The sequence below is a fragment of the Rhinolophus sinicus genome, linkage group LG11, assembly GCF_036562045.2.
Source record: "Rhinolophus sinicus isolate RSC01 linkage group LG11, ASM3656204v1, whole genome shotgun sequence".
In the NCBI taxonomy this organism is placed as follows: Eukaryota; Metazoa; Chordata; class Mammalia; order Chiroptera; family Rhinolophidae; genus Rhinolophus; species Rhinolophus sinicus.
This window is the reverse complement of record NC_133760.1, coordinates 68,028,882-68,046,221: the sequence shown is the minus strand read 5'-3', so window position 1 is coordinate 68,046,221 and position 17,340 is coordinate 68,028,882. Positions and strand designations below refer to the sequence as shown.

The 17,340-nt window shown below is 41.0% G+C and overlaps 1 protein-coding gene across 1 annotated transcript in view; it reads left to right on the top strand.

Annotated features, from left to right (window-relative positions):
- SND1 (staphylococcal nuclease and tudor domain containing 1) overlaps positions 1–17,340 on the top strand; it is a 413,670-nt gene that overhangs the window by 54,181 nt on the left and 342,149 nt on the right. The window contains exons 8-10 of the mRNA XM_074315643.1: positions 1,046–1,152; positions 3,851–3,941; positions 14,942–15,055. Coding sequence (XP_074171744.1) covers positions 1,046–1,152; positions 3,851–3,941; positions 14,942–15,055 — 312 coding nt within the window. The remainder of the gene's footprint in view (positions 1–1,045; positions 1,153–3,850; positions 3,942–14,941; positions 15,056–17,340) is intronic.

Here is a 17,340-nt window from a genome sequence, read left to right as displayed (position 1 = left end):
TTACAGGGTTTAAAGGGAAGAGGAATTTTTAGCACTGATTTTCCCAAGTGTTGGTCCTAGAGGTCTTGTGCATAGGAAAGTGGGAGGTTGCTACATTGGTTAGAAATGGCACTGAGACTTACGGAATAGGATTGGTGAGTTTGTACATAGATCTGGAAATTACGTAATAGGAGACTGACTGGTGGAACTGTGATGAAGAAATCTTTCTATGGAGAAATTATTTTGTGAATGCCAGGTCTTATCCAGTTTACTCCTAACTCTGCTTTTGAGCAGGAAATAGGTTCTTTATGTTTTGACTATCAGGAGTTGTACCCTACAGTGTATACTTTGGTCATTTCCCACTGGAAATGACCTTGGTTTTTAATACGGGAGTTTAAATGGATTTTCATTATTACAACCTATATCCAATACAGAGTAAACAACTGTTATTTTTTGGCTAGAGAATTCTTCCATTATGGCGGTTGGGGAAGGCTGGGAGGCTTGGTTTGCAGTGTGCCAAGGTCACGTCTGATTCTTCTGGAGTGCTAACTGTCTGCCCGTGCCCTGCCAGATGGCTCTGTGTCACAGCAGAATGTGAATTGTAATTCACTGGGAAAAATGTAGCTTAAGTTATTCCCTTACTCAGCTCGTTCTTCAGCTTTCCCCTTATGAAAGGGGGACTAAGTGCTGATCTTCAGGAAGGAAATAATAAGGTGTAATCTCCACTAAAGATTAACATCCTCCTCTGCCCACAAGAAAAGCTATTGAAAAGTCAATTCCATTCAATGCCACTAACATTTATCCTATTCCTATTAAGTGAGAGCTACTGTGCTGTGTTGTGAGGGTACGAAGCCAAGGGTGTTGAGAGGAGTCCAGAGTGGTGTCTCTCGTCTTACGGCTGGTTTCTTAATGAAAGAAATGGCTCTGCTGCTTTTTTTTCTTTCTTTTTTAAATAAACTACAGACCAGCTTGTGGCTGTGTTAATTGCATCAGAGTTCTAGAGAAATGGATTCTCTTGCCATAGAATCTAATCTCTGCCTGCCTTCTTGTGTGCCTTGTTTTTCAGAATGGCAACATCACAGAGCTCCTCCTGAAGGAAGGTTTTGCACGCTGTGTGGACTGGTCGATTGCAGTGTACACTCGGGGTGCAGAAAAGCTGAGGGCAGCTGAGAGGTAAGGTTTTTCAGGGAAGCCTTCCAGCCAAGGCTCTTGTGAAAGATCTTTAGGGGAAGAAATCTAGTGATCTTCTCTCACCCATCTATGTCAGTGTCTGTTTTATTTCAGTAAAGGATTCGGGAAATTCCAAGAGGCTAGCATCTCAGAAGAGTGGCTTACTTGTAAGTCTCGAGGTTCAGTCAAATTCGGGGCTGTCCAGTAAGGACCTAGACTTTCATTCAGACATCGTTCTTTACTTGATTTGCTTTTTTTCATGTCATTTTTTTTCCAAGCCTCATTTCTCACTTAAATTGGGGTTTTTAGACATTTGGGATGAAGTAAACTTGAGTCTCATTGAGGATGATGAAATCTCTTACCAGTTACTCCCAAACAGGCAGGCTGGAGCCAGGAGTATGTTGGAAAGATAGAGCCTAATGGCCCAAAACAGGACTATCAGTGCTATTGTGAGGCGTAATGCCCTAATTTATTTAAAAGTATGTTTTAGTTCTAAATTCTAATGCAACTGTGAGGTGCTGTTGTCATGTTTTTGGTTAGGTGCCTTGTGCCTTATGGTTAAAGCAGATGTAGAAATAACCGATTTCCAGAAAAAATGATAGTGGATATTCCAAAAATTGGTGGTGATTTCAAGTGTCAAGGTCAAGTATTTCCAGGTATAGGTGAACCCCTTTCATTTGATGGGGTAAGTGGGAGAAAACGAAACAAGTAGCAAGAGCAAGTGAATGGAGATGGGAAAGTCCCAGCCCCCACATCCCAGGATGCATTTAGGCAGAAGACCACCCACCACTGATGACAATGTTTCACTCTCCTGGCTTATTGTGTGGCTTATTTCAGAATCATAAAATTATAATGGTCTTGTCTTGATAATGTGGTATTTTGCCTTTGAGGCACAGAGCTAAGAGATGTGCAACAACATGAATTTAATGACTGTAGTCTTCGTCCCATTTCTTAGGGCTTTTACATCCTTCTATACCTGTAAGCAGAAATACTTGCAACTATTTGTAATGGTAGATTTTAATATGGGGTATTTGATATGGCATGTCTGACAAAGGTAGACTGTCTGATTAAGAAAAATACAATGATTATCATTGATACGGGGGCTGTTTTTTTCTACATGTTTTGGATAAAGAAGACAGTATAAAGAAAACTCTTTGTCAGATTTTACTCAAGAGTCATTTCATGAGAAATGGATCACTCAAAGCATTATCCCAACTAAATTCCCATTTGCAACAAGCTGTACAACAGGAAGCAGGGTGTGTGTCTGGAATAGAACATGATGTATTTCTTTGCTGTGTAATTTTGATATCTTGCATTGAAGATCATGAAAACCTAGCTTTATTGAAGAAAGATATGCCTCTTAAATTTTGGCCTTCTGTCAGCAGGATGATAAGTGTAATAGTTGTAAATCTGCTTGACGCTATATAATAAACTGAACCGAACTTTTCAAAGAAAAATACAATGATTATATAAAAGTTGTGTCAGTCTTTATGTTCCACAGTTAAATTCAAAAGGTACAGTACTCTTATCAAGTGTTCCAAATGCCTCTGATTGTTCTGTGATACTCATTGTTGTTGTTCAGAAAATCCTGTAAGTCCATTATTCTAAATTATTATTTTGGTTGATTGCATTCTTTAAGTTCCCGCCTCTGTCTGAAGAAAGTGAGTACAATGACAGCGGTATCTACATGTTTTGTAACATCTATAGGAGATGGTATGGATTTTTCAGAGCGTGCTCATCATTATGAAACAGGTTTAGACCAAAGAATGCAACCATATTTTGATAATGTGATTATTTGCTGTTCTGCATGCTCTATTCAGCTTGCTTGCGTTGTTGGTCAATTCCTACTGAAGTACTTCGTGTATTGCACAACTACTACACACAGCTTTGTCTTTCTCTCATTTTAGTTCTTCTTTTTTAAAAGGTTGCAGTACTGTTTTCAGAATTAGTAGTTCCTTTCCCCTGCACATGCAGTGCTTGTTTGTAAATACTTGAGATAGCTGTTCATTGATTTTCTTTTTTCAATCTTTGCTCATATTTCATTTACTTCTGTTAGTCTGACTCAAAAACATATCTACTGGGCTTAGTACTTTACAAAATTTCTGCTAACCTGATTTTTAAACTTTTGTCAGTTAACTTCTATTGGAGTTTTGTCCGTTTTTCTTAACTCTTTTGATGCACCACAGTGACAATTTTGTTTTTGTTCTCCGTGTACAATTTGGGTAGCTGATAACCTGTTCAATATTCAAATGGAAATTGAAGCAGGCCTATGTTTTAAAAAAATACGCTCTATGTTTAGTGTATGTATTCTTCCCATTTAAAAGAGCACTTGCTCTGTGTTTGCGTTCCAGTGCCACTTTGTCCAGTTCGTCACTCAGGAGATACTTGATAAGCCACAGAGCTAATTATCAAGGCAGACTTGTTCTGTCCAGGCTCAAAAAATTGCCCACCTAGTCCCAGCCTCCCAGCCGTGGGTTTATAGCGTATATGCCTCGTGGATCGTGGATCGTTATAGTTGCTTATACACTTTCTCTTGTGGCTGTCACATTTTGTTCTGGTTGAACTGGTGGTCTTTCTCCTGGGTGCCTTGTCTGTGAGGTAGGGGAGGATTGATGCTGTACTGTTTGCTCCCAGGGTGATGGCGGATTTGCTTCGCTGATCTAGTCTGTCTGAATGATTTGCATCCTTGCTTTGTTGTCAGGTTTGCCAAGGAACGCAGGCTGAGAATGTGGAGAGACTATGTGGCTCCCACTGCTAACTTGGAGCAAAAGGACAAGCAGTTTGTTGCCAAGGTGAGTCGTTCTCTGCATCTTGGGAGGCCCAGTGAAGGTTGTCAGGCGACTGACAATCAAGAGCCGAAGCATTTCTATTTGAAGGCAAGGGGGGGGGGGGGAGGTGTTTGCATGCATGTGTGTTTATTGTAGGGGATTCACACGATGAGAAGTTCAATATCTCTTTTTGTAAGTTTGTATAACTTCCTTAGAAGTTCATGGGTTAAAGTGTGGACATTGTCACCTTGAAATAACTCATATTTTAGGGTTGTTTTTGTTTTTGTTTTTTTGTTTTGTCTGCTTATCAAATGGCATTGTCTTAGGTTTCCTATGCTGAACTGTATATATATGACCTTAAGTTTCTCTTCTTTCTGTTTTGGGACTCTTGCGGTTTTGAATTTTTCCTAATGTGACGTTGTTTTCTGAGAGCTTTGCATTGCTGTGCCCTGGGATAGATTTCTTTGACAAGAACTAGAGCCACTGAATAAATAGATTGTTTGGTTTTAGCAGTGCTATAAAAGTGTTTTTTCTTAGTTATAGGGTTTGGTACCTTGAGAAGTAGACCTGTTCTCCTTACTTTCCCAAAGTGCTGTACTGTTTTTCAACCTATTTTTATTTTTATTTTTTCAACCTATTTTTATATTCGACAAGAAATGCTGGAAGATTTGTCTTCATGGGCTAAAAGTGGTTAAATTATTCATATCCCTGTATTGCGAGTTGGTCTTCTGAAATGTCACCTAACAGTTGAAGATGGACAGACACTAGGTGGCGCCATCAGCCTGGAAAATCCTGGATAAAGATACTCCTTTATCTTATAATGGTAAAATTTTAACAGTCCAAAGAGTTGCCCAAATTTCTTGTGTGTGTGTGTCTGTGTGGTGTGTGTGTGTGTGTGTGTGTGTGTGTGTGTGTGTGTTTTGCCCGAAGCAGAGTGCTCAAGTAGCCGCTGTCCCTCTTGTCGTTAGGAGGTCGTCTCCAGACAGTGGTCAGTTTACCTAGTATCACTGCGCCTTTTAGTGGCCATCACTGGAAATAGTCCCTGGTTGGATACTCCCCTGTGCATCTCCCCAGTCTGACGCAGACCGGAATGGATCCCCCCTTCCTTTCTGTGTGAGGGCTGTGCTAACTTGGAAAGAAACTCGGACGTAGCTGTTCCACCCGATTAGAACTTCCTCGGTTGTACTTCTGTTTCCTGTAATCTGGTCTGTTGGAGGACTGTAGCTCCACCCAGAAAGGATGATCCTTCACTCAACAAGGAAGGCGGGCCTTCCATTTTCACCAGCATCACTTGGAGGCTCTGTGGCGTTAGTGATGCAGACGAGGCTTGGGAGGGTCCCATTACTCTGTACTGTCCTTGCCAGCCCCTCCTCGGTTGAAACTAAGTTTGTAGAGAAATCTAGATTCTGAGGGTTTGGGGCCTTTGCTGAAGAAAGAAATTCAAAAGATGCGATGATTGAGTTCGTAGCTTTGCTTTTATCTTAAAAATGACTTTATTGGTAACTAGAAAAGGGAGAGCTGGCTCTAGGAACATTTCCTGCATTTTTAAAATCCAGAATCTCAGGATCTGGTTTTTGTTTTCCGTCTTTTCTGTTTAGTTTTAAAACAGGTTGAGGGTATTCTCATTATGAAGTTTTATTCATACCAATGCCAGAATAGAGGATTGCTTCCAAAAACCTTTTGAGGATTATGAGGAATAACCATTCTCCCGGAGTATCTTAAACATAAATTAGGTCATTTGGTATAGGCCTGCTTAGAGAGTAGGGAGAAAAATGTATTTGTAGGTAGGTACACGGTTTTAAAACTTTCTGATTTTTGAAATTCTTCAGCATTCTTTTTGTTTTTAAAGCAAAAAAGCATAGAAAGGAGAAGAAAAAACACTTTATTACATGGAACTACTATGACATAGCCTTTTCTCTTTCTAGACAAAGTTGCTCATACTGCCCATTACAGGGGTTGGCAAACTGTGGCTGGTGGGTCAAATCTTGTTTGTGTATAGTCTGTGAGCTAAGAATGGATTTTACATAGAAAAAAATGTTTTATGGCACATGAAAATTACATGAAATCCAATTTCAGTGTCATGAATAAATTGGAACATAGCCACGTCTGTTCATTTCTATATTGTCCATAGCGGTTTTCATGATACTGTGGCAGAGGTGAGTAGTTGTGAGAGATATGGCCTGCAAAGCCTAAAATGTTTGCTCCCTAGCCCTTCACAGAAAAGTTTGCTGAACCTTGATCTATACCAGTCCTACTCAAAGTGCCTTGATATGATATAAGGAGCTTGAGCCAGAATGTAAATCAAGGCATTGCTTCTTTCATCAAGAAAAGCTTGCTACAGAAAAAGCGTCAGCAGTGTTCTCAGTGATATAGCTGATTTATGTTCTGATACAAGCTCCTTATCTCATTGCAGACTGGTACCTACTTTCAAGTAGTACTGCTCTTTATTCTTTTGTATATAATTTTTAAGTTTGTTAAGTTTTTATTTTTAATATATAAACATTTAAAGGGCTTATTAAGAAATGAACTAGTCCGTTTTCCCTCTCCCTTCAGACAGCCATTTTTAACAATTGCTAATCCATATCTTTGAATAAAATGTTTATATTGTTCTACGTTTTTCAATTTTAAGCATAATAACCCCTTTCCTTCACACCTTGGAAGATGAGGGTGTAGTTTTTTCACTCATGTGCACATATTCACATATTACCCAATCCTTCCAATAGGACTATATAATAATTCTGGTTTGGTTAATATTCAAAGTTTAGTTTGTAAAGGCTAATCACCATTGAGCCATATAACATATTATGAGTACTTTTCATTTCCTGCACAGTTTTTTGTTTTACCTGGAGTTAATAATTTTTTGAATTGATGTATATATTTTTTACATATGGATTAATTTAACCCTAATTAATTTAGACACTCTACCTGTCTAAATTTTCTCATGAGACAGTGATTCAGTCTGTTAACTTTATCTTTTTCAACAGTACTTTCCAGGAGTCTTGTCACCTGTACCAATCTAGACTAGTTCTTCTTTTTCCCTGTTATAGAGCTGTCATGTTTGGATTTCTTCACCATTTTCTTGTGGTTTTGTGTGCCTTATCTCTGGGTTGTAACTATGTTTGCTGGGTCCCATGGCTGCTGTTTTATGATTTACTACTTTATTTTGGTGGCACAGATTCTCTAGCTTCTTCGGAAAAGAGTGCTTGGTAGGTAAATATTTTGAGGCCTTTCATGTCTTTTTTATAATTACACTTGATTGATAGTATAGCTGGGTATAGAATTTTGTTAGACGTTATTTTTGTTCAGAATTGTGAAGGCATTGCTCCACTGTCATTTAGCTATTGGCATTTTTTCTTGTTTTTTAGAGGTTTTAAACCGTTCTGATTCCTCATTTTTATATAATTTTTCTTTCTGCAAGCTCTTAGCAAATTCTTTTTTATCCTGAAATTTCATAATGCTGCACTTTGTTTTATCCAGGTGTGGACATATTATGCTTTAATTTTTAATCCTTTATGTCTGGGAATTTCAACTGTTTCGTTGTTGATTTCCATGTAGTTTCTCTGCTCTCTATTTTCTAGAACTCCTATTGGGATGTTTGACTTTGTGGACTTGTCTTCTAATTTTTTTCCTCTCATTTTCCATCTCTTTGTCTTTTGTTAATTTCTAGATTTCTTCATAGCCCTTCTGTTATTTCACTTATGATACTGTATTTTCATTTCTAAGAGCTTTTTTTCTCTGAATGTTTTTCTTACTACTATTTTTTTAAAACAAAATAACATCTAGTACTTGTTTCAGAGATGAAAACATCTATTAGCTTTCTTGAATTTATTATAATCTTTTGAAAATTTTCTTTTCCCTGCATAGTCTGTGTTCTCCAAGCTGTTTTCAATTCTCTTTGGTTATTTTGGTCCCTTATTTTTTATCTTAGAGGCTTTCCTCAGCTCTCTGGTGATCCTTGGTTGTTTGTCTTATTTAAGTATGAGGTATTGAACACTGGGTTAGAAGCAGTAAATTTATGTGTGGGATTTAGTGTATACATCTGGAAACCCAGGTGATTCTTATATAAGTTATAAACCAATCCTAGTTTTTGGTCCCATTTTCATTCCCACCTGAGACTACCGATTTGGCATTTTCTTAGTCTTGATGGTTGAGGGAAGTCTGCAGTATAAATCAGATTGGTTATTGTGTTTTCTCACCACTAGCTCAGGATTTAGCTTTTGTGAGTCTGTGGAGACTCTTACCACTCATACATCTGCTTTCTAGCTTCCAAAGTTTTATTGCTGTATTCTTTTCTCCCATTAATCTTTGTCCTTTTGGGTTTATGGCAAAAAAAAATAAAATAAATTCCTTTATTTTGTTTAGAGGTGTTTAAGGAGGGAACCAAAAAGTAAATGTTTGTTCTTGCTTTAGTTTGTTCATAATGTTCTCCATTTATTTAACCAATCCCCAACAGGTTGATATTCATATAGTTTATAATTTTTCCATTATTTAAAAAATGGAATAAATTGCTATGTAAATGGTAATTACTTCCTTTGGAATGTTTTGGAGCATATTTGCCAAATAGCTCTCCAGCAGTGTTAACCAGCGTATACACCCCTATGTGTGTGTTCCTTTTCTGATATGTTGTAGAACAGAGGTTGGCCTACTTTTCCTCAAAGGGCCATGTAATAAATATTTTAGGCTCTGGGGCATATAGTATCTGTTGCAACTACTCAACTCTGCCACCATAGCTAATAAACAGCTATAGACAATATGTGAGTGAATGCGCATGGCTGTGTTCCAATAAAACTTTATTTACAACAGTAGGCAGTGGGTTGGATGGCCCTTGGACCATAGTTTGTCATCCCCTGTTGTAGAACATGTGCAATCAGCATTAAATTTAAAAGGAAAAAATGATCCATGCTTCTTTTCATAACCTGAAACCCAACTGCAGTTTTGTAGTTGTTTTACCTGATTTAAAACGTCTGTTAATGCCAAGGAAACCTAAAAAGGTCCTCAGATGCCCTGGGCCTTCATGAACACAGTCTGACAGTCCTACAGGTTTTTGCTGAAGGACTATAAGGCCTGAACAAATAGTGGTTCTCTCTTCAGCAGTCACCCTGTCTCCTAGTAACGAATTGCACAGGCAACAGCTAAGTCGCCTGAAAATCCCACAAAAGGTGACCTGTGAACTCTTTAATTGGGTGCCTCTGGGACACTACAGGTGACTTCTGGAACTGATGCCAAGAGTCTCACGTCTGTTCGCTCGGTCCGGTCCGTGTGGCCTGCTGAAAGACTATTGTCCATTCTCGGTTTGGGCAGCTTCCCTTCCTAAAGGAAGGAAATGCAAGGGAGGGCTCTCCTTGTCTCTCTAGGTTAGCGGAGAAGCATGTTCCCTTCACAGTGATTAGCTGAGCCTGCTTGAGACTTTCGGGCCTGTTGTGGCTTGCCAGTTTCCTGCCTGCCTTCCCTGTGGCGTTTTCGCTGATCTGTGCTGTTTGTAGCCATATGGTCTCCTGAGCACGTGGCTTGGCTTCCCTGTCCCTGCTGCTGGATGCTTGGGCCCCCAAATAACACTGGGGGGGTGGGGAGGTGAGCAGTGGCAGCATGTCCGCAGGAGGCGGAGTCTTCTCACTGCCCTGCCTGGTTGGAAGCCTGGAACTAGGTTCTCTGTACCAACTGATTGCTTAAACAAACCGAGCCCTGAAAGAGGTGCTTTGAGAATATTCAAAAGAACAGGAAGTGGTTTCTGCTTTCAAGGAGCTTACCCTCTAGGGCTCTGTCTGGGAGATTACCCTAAGTAGTTAACTCTGGTATAAGTGGCCGTGTCCAGTTTAGGAGGTCAGGTTATATAAGCAGCCTGGACACCGTGGAGTGTAGTACTTCCTTGGTTTGGCTGATTATTTTTTGCTGTGCTTCCAGTCTTAGCTTTGTTCATTATCATGTTTCTCTGAGATGGTTTTTCAGCAGGGATACTTCTTAATATTTTTGGCATTATCGAGACTTTTCCATTATAGTCCCAGTTGGTGATGTGGAGAGAACAGAAAAATACTAGTTGCTTCCTTGACTTTTGTCATCGGGCTTTCAGATGAAAGTTTCGGGGAGGGTCTGGCTAGGAAGGTGGCCTCTGTTGCACCAAAGAGATCAAGATTTGGTTTGTAGTTTAAGTCAGCTACTGTTTGCTGATAAGAAAATGATTGAATTAGAAAAGATTTGTAAAAACCATTGCTTACCTGGCTTTCTAAATTGCGACTTTGTTTTTTAGAACAGTTTCAGGTTTATAGAAAAATGGGCAGATAGCACACAGAGTTCCCCCATGACAGCCTCCCTGTCCCAGTTTCCCCTGTTATTACCTCACATGACTATGGCACATTGATTATAAGTAATGTACCAATATTGACACGTTGCTGTCAACTAAAGCCCACACTTTAGTCAGATTTGTTTAGTTTTTCTCTGGTGTCTCTTTTGTGTTCCAGAATCTTACCCACAACAGCACGCTAAATTTAGTTGTCATGTTTCATCAGGCTCCTCTTGGCTATGGCCGTTTCTCAGACTTTCTTTGCTTTTGATGACCTTGACAGTTTTGAGGAGCACTGGTTGGGTATTTTGTAGGATGCCCTTCTATGGGAATTTGTCTGCTGTCTGGCTTCCTTTGAAGTACCTATTACAGTGTCCAGTCTGTTTGATCACGCTTAGGTGCCTGGAGGTATTTGTATCAGGGAATGTTGTGCTTAGTATTTTGTGGAGGTCGCAGGGTGCCAGCTGTATTTTTCTAGGGAGTGGGGAATGCACTATGTAGCGACTCCAGGCCGTTGTTGTAGTAGTTGTGGTATGTTCCTTATTTCACCTACTTTGGTGTTGCTTCGGTAGTGTTCGCAGGATTAGCTTGGGGGAGAATACGCATAGCATACAACCTTAGGGAGCAGGAGAAACAGCTGGAAGGCGTGTGTTCAGAGAATAGAGAGGATGCTTGGTGGCCCGTGCCCAGTGGGCCCATCAAAGACACTCCCGTAGAAGCCTGCTGGTCCTCTTGTTTCTATCTGGTACTGATAAGTTAGCTGTGGGAGTACTGGTAGTTGTGTCTGGAGAGCTATTCGGAGGGTCTCTGTAGCTCAGGAGGCTGTTGTAGGATCTTCTGGTTCATTTTATATGCACGGCAGGGTTTTTAGAAGCTGAACAGCAGCCGCCCTTCGCCACCCAGTGGGCACTGTGGATGGACTCTGCAGATGGGGAGTATGGCAGAAGGCCAGGGACGGGGATGGATGTCCCCTGCCCCTGACGGCACTCTGCACTTCTCTTGACTTGTGGCAGCCCTCAGCCTACACTCATCATCATTAAACCACTCATTTTTCCTTTCACAATTGGGCTTTAGGAGATAGGGAGGGAAGTGGATTTATGGCATGTGTTTCGAGTCCAGCTAGTGACTTTTTTCAGTGTAGATTTCTGCTCCTGTGCCTTGGGTGAATTCCTGGAGTGTGTGGTATGGTGGGTGTGTGTGGGGGTGGATTGAGTAGGAATCTGTGGCTCGTAGAGAAAGTGAGCGATGTGGGCCTACTTAGAAATATCCTGATGAAAAACACCATACGAAATATCGCGGTTATAAATGTGGTGCTGTAACCGTGCCGATGAGCAGGCTTTGGGTAGTAACCCACTCTGCATTTTACTTACTGCACAGTACGTGCCTAGAACCACTATTTTATTGCCATTTCCATTTCTCAGCTCCGGAGCTGCTTATGCTCGGACAGTAATGACACAATTTACAGAGGAATAAAAAGTCATAAATCCCCCTTAAATACACACACACGGACACACACATATGCACTCACCACACACCCCTTCACCAGAAAGCCAAACCTCGTTAGTTGGCAGCATCAGGCTGTGCAGTTCTTGAAGAGGAGGTTTCTAATCAGGGAGGTACTGAGCAGAGGCTGCTGCCGAGGCCTGAAATTTACAGCTCCAAGAATCCATTCGCCGCCGCCGCTGCTGCTGCTGCTGCTGCTGCGAACGCATTACAGGGAGTGACGAATACCAGTGACTTGTCACAGGGGTGTGCTTAGATCTTCACGTTCTGTAATCAGGGGGTGAAGGTGTGAGCACTATGATATTTCCCTGGTTTCAGTCCTCTCTGAGCGTGACTGGGGAATGGAGAGTGTCTAGCTATTTCTCATGTCTTGATTATAGGAATTTCCCTGTTTTCAGCAATTGACAATGTAATAAGCTAATATCGGGATGAGAGAAATATGTAGTTCTGTCCATCACTGAGACTTAGAAACTACTGTGATGTGTGTGCATTTGAGATGCCTGATGGTTAGCCCATTATCCTTCGGGCAGTGGTCCCGTCCTTCCGAGGGAGGAGTGGTATTGATTTGCTTTACTAGCTGTTTTGCTTGATGTGGCTCTGTGGAACTTTTCCTTCTCTTTGGTTTGAAGGGGGGATAGCAGAATAATAGCATGTATCATGGATACCTTGCCCTTGGAATGGTCTGTCGTCCAATTTCTAATTCTTTTACGTGGCATTTTAAAGGGCAGGGAAACCATCTTTGATCTGTGTTCATCAGTTGTCCAGGCCACTGTTGGTATCTTTAGGTAATGAGAGGGAGATTCTATTACGATGGGCATTTTTTTTTTCTTTTTTAAGATTTTTTATTGGAGAAGGGGAAGAGTGTGTACTTCCAGGACTTTTCTCCCCCAAGTCAAGTTGTTGTCCTTTCAGTCTTAGTTGTGGAGGGCACAGCTCAACTCCAGGTCCAGTTGTTGTTAGTTGCAGGGGGCGCAGCCTCATCATCCCTTGAGGGAGTCGAACCTGCAGCCTTGTGGTTGAGAGCCCACTGGCCCATGTGGGAATCGAACCGGTAGCCTGCGGAGTTAGGAGCATGGAGCTCTAACCGCCTGAGCCACCGGGCCGACCCACGATGGGCATTTTTAGCATTAGTGTCTAGATGGTAAAGGGAATAAGATGCCTGCGTTTTCATTGTTACTGAATCTGTATTTGCTTATATCTTCAGGGCTGTTTTTAAGTTCTACACTCATGGACATGTTTCTGTGATTGGCTGACATAAGGGGCTCTTTGATTTTGAGGGTCCTATGCCCTTTGGTAACCAAACCCATTTACCTCAGTAACCAGCCCTGACCTTGACGTCGTCCTGGTGTGACCACAGACCACGCTTTTGATTACTCTTGGACTTTACCATGTTTTTCTGGCCAGGGGAGTTTTGGGTTCTGGCTGTTTGGATTTCAGTGTTCAGCCTTTGTGATTCTCAGGTCTGTCAGAGAGGTTATAGCAGAATGGCTGTGGTTATTTGAGACTAGCTTTTTGCTGTTAATTTTATGTATAGTGGAAAATTAGAAAGAGGGTAGGGGAGGACAAAGAGGGTAAAGAGGGTCAAATATATTGTAACAGAAGGAAACTAGACTTTGGGAGGTGAGCACACATTAAGTATATACAGATATCTTATATGATGTTATCAACCAATGTTACACCTAGAAATTTAATTGAAAATCTCCCCCTCCTCCTAATCTACCCAGTTGCCTCTCAGACTTTCATTACTTTTTTGGTTGCTGGCCTGGCTTTCTGGTTTCCATGGCTTCCATTACTAATGGTGGTAAAACCCAGAGATGTCCCCCATCTACCAACCATAGTCAGTCCTCTGTGGACTTTCAGCTCGATTCCAACTATCATCTTGCTTTTTAGATCCATTCTGTTTGATGGCACTTTCCTCTTGCTATTTAGCCTATTGTGTTATATTTCTCAATTGTTTTTGCTTTGTGCTGTTTCTCCAGATTGGCCCTTAAATCACTCATTTTGGTGTGTGGTTGGCCGATTCTTTGGAAAACAGTAGAAGGTAGCCATTTTTGGAGGAGTCCGCAAGTAAATGGATATATTTGTTCTCAAAGATCTGAAGCCTTCCAGGGAATAGTTAACGAGGGCTCTTTTATCCATAGCATAGGAGAGTGTAGCTCCTTTTGTTTCACGCATAAAAGAGGAGGGAAATTTTGGGAGTCTACCCTTCCTGTGGGAGCTGACCCTGTGGTTTGTTTGGCTGCCTGTTAATCCTATGGGGCCTGACTAAAGCCTAGAAGAGTTGGTTTTGATTCTGTGGATGATAGCTACCTTGTAGGAAAATGTTGCTTGCAAATTAAAAAGAAAAAGAAAAAGAAACAGCCATGTAACAACAGGCTCCAAATATAATTGGGTGAATTGCAGACTGTTGGCTGAACTATGGGTTCTGGTTATCACCCTGACGAGGACCTAGCCTGGTTTCAGTGGAATCCTGGGGCCCTTAGTGGGGTGTTCTCATCACCTCCACAGAGGAGTAGTTGTGCGTCTGCCCTTTGAATACACATCCTTGTAAGTTACTCCAAACTGGAAGTTAATGATTTTCAGCTGAGAGTGGGGTTCAATGGCACTGAGTTGGGGTTCTAAAACAAAGATGCCCATAGTAGTGCTTTGAAAAGGTGGCTTTCAGAGTAGTTGAAGTAAAATCTTAGCAATTTAATGTTCCTGGCTGGGAGATTAACATCTCCTTTTGCATGCTGAGATGACAATTCTGTTTGCCCTTCACTTGCCTTTGATTTTTCTGCTCTCTATTGGACATCCTATTTTGGTTCTTTGTCATCTAGCGCTGGTACCTTCTAATCCAGCCCTTGCCTCTTTTCCTCGGTTCACTTTGAGATGGGGATTTTGATTTTACTTTAGAGCCTGTTTCCAGGAAAATGTTCAGTGACCTACAGAGACTGGATTTCTAGATCATAAGTTTTGTAGTTAATCACATATCTTGGTCAGGGCAAAAGATAAAAAAGATTGACCATCTTTATGAGCGATCCAGACTCTACTCATTGAAAAATCATAATCAGGTCTTTGGGGACTGGTAAGTAGAGCATAGTTTTTCCAACATTGTTGCCCCGAGAAGGATCATATTGGATCTGCCCCAAATGGCTGTGGCTCATTTTTCTCCCTGCGATTGGGTGGGCCTGGTTCCTTAGCATGTGTGTTACGCGATCCGGGCTGTCAGAGCAGGTGTGAGCATTTTCGCTTTCTCCCACAGGTAATGCAGGTGCTCAATGCTGATGCTATTGTCGTGAAGCTGAACTCGGGCGACTACAAGACCATCCATCTGTCCAGCATCCGACCACCGAGGCTGGAGGGAGAAAACACTCAGGTGAGAGAACGGGGAAGCAGGGCAGCCTCTCTTCAAAAACCGAAGGGAAGGAGCTGGACAATTAAATTAGTTAAATATGGCACATATGACTGAGGAAGCTAAAGGACAAGTATTTTACATCTCCAAAGTATTATTTCCTAATATTTGCAGCCTATCTGTTACGATGAGTGGGCACGCCTCAATTTCTCCTGACACACCCTCACGGCTGTACTCCGTTTTGGATGGGCACAGCTGGCATTCCTCCCTGGCGGGCTTGAGAGAAGTTAGGGTTGGGATATGGGAGGTGGTAGATGAGTTTTATTTCTTAAGGAGATCTCATTTCTCTGAGAATAAGGAGAGGAGAAAGTCCATGTCTCGCATGCATGGGGGAAAGGCCCATTTCTACTGGTCATTTTGATTTGGTAGTTCCATATGTTTTTGCTCTACGAAGAAAATAATCTTGATATATAGCTATAGCTATAGATATAGATATAGTTCTATCTATATCAAACTATATCGATCTATATCTGTACCTATATCTATATGTCCATTCTCTAGGGTCAGCTGTTCATCGTTTACAAGTGGTAACTGTAATTATTAGCTACACTGTGGATCTCCTGGCAGCATAGGTGCTTGACTAACCAATGTGTATGATTTCAGTATATCAATTTTGAGAAATGATACTTAGAATGAAAACTGTAAGTGTTGGTAGTCTGCAGGCAGTTTTGTTTCAAATTTTCTCCATCGTTATGAGTTATGAGAGGTTGGTGATAGAGATTGAGGTTGAACTTTTTTGTTTGGTTGGTTATATCTTGTTACAGACACCTTTCCAACTCCTGTTTTTGCTCTCTGATAACTAAAGAATGTAAGTGTGTTAACTGGTCACAGAACTGGATCCTCGGTCAGGTCCAGTGACATAGTCAAGTATTTGGACAGTTTGCAGAAATTAAACAGTGGGGTTGAAGTTCGTGCTATCTACTTTTTAAATTGGTCCTTGTAGTTCTAAAGACATGAAATTTGCTTTTCTGATGTTTTGCCTGCACATATGTCTTGGGTGCAGTCGCAAATTGAAATTTATGCCCTGTTCTCATTTGCATGAGAGTTTACAGACAACCCATAAGAGTAAAATAAAAATATCATGATTGTCTTTCGAATCAGATCATGCATAAGAAACACACACAGGATGGGTTCTTTGAATGTCTGGCCAATCAGTTCATTTTCTCCCCTTTTCCCCCACAGAGGAGGCAATTTAATCCAGCAAACAGTATTGTGGTAAGGCTGAGAATTTAAATTCGTGAAAGCCTAGAAATGCCAAAGTAAGGTTCTCTCAGTAACTGTAGCTCTGCCTCATTGCACAAAACATACATCTCCAATTTTATCAGTATTGGGAGTAGTCCACAATTCTACATCTGTGCCGTGCAGTTGGAATTAAGGTTCCCACAGCAACCACAACTTTGAAATTCTTGAACGTTAATTTTTGTGCCTACATCATCAGCCAAAAGCATTATGTTAATGTAGACTCTGTAGCTGAATTTTAAGCAGTTTTTAGGGGGTGGGAGTGTTATGTCTTAGGTAGGATGACAGCAGGCTTTCTGGAGTAACAACTGAACTATTACTGAGGATTTTCACTTTTTCCAGGATCCTTTGGGAACTCCTCAGGGGGTAACGGGTAGATTTCCCTTCAGCTTAGTGGATGATAGAAAGATGGTGGAATATGTGTCCTTGTTTACACAGGATCCTGTTTATCAAATACCTTGTTCTTTACCCCGAGGCATATTATCTCTCTTCTCATTCTTTTTAAACTTCCGTTGACTCCTGAGGTCTTAACTCCATTTTAAGAAAGTTGTACGCAAGGCTTCGCTCTAAGAGTCTACAACATAGGGCTTCTGAGTGAAATGAGTAATGATTTCTCCTATTTGTACATTACGTTCCTGTGGAAGATTTTGATGAGGGCTCACATAGGAAATAAGTGAGTTACTGTAATATACCTGAGCACAATGATGGAGGGTGCCGTGCAGAACCCAGGTGCCGTGGGTGCTAGGGAAGCCTTCCCAGAAGCAGCGAGTGTGCGTCTTCCTGGATGAGGAGTTCACAGACAGAAAAGGCACGAGACCCACATTGTTCAATAGATTTATCATGCAAGCCCCACATGGGAGCTGTACTTGTTGTTTTAAGTTGTCTCATAGGTATAGTAAAAAATTAATTGTAATGCATTTTGTTTAATATATCCCAAACAGTATTGTTTCAAACTTCTGATGAATCAACAAAAATAACATTTTACTTAATTTGAAAAAGTTTTTTTGCTA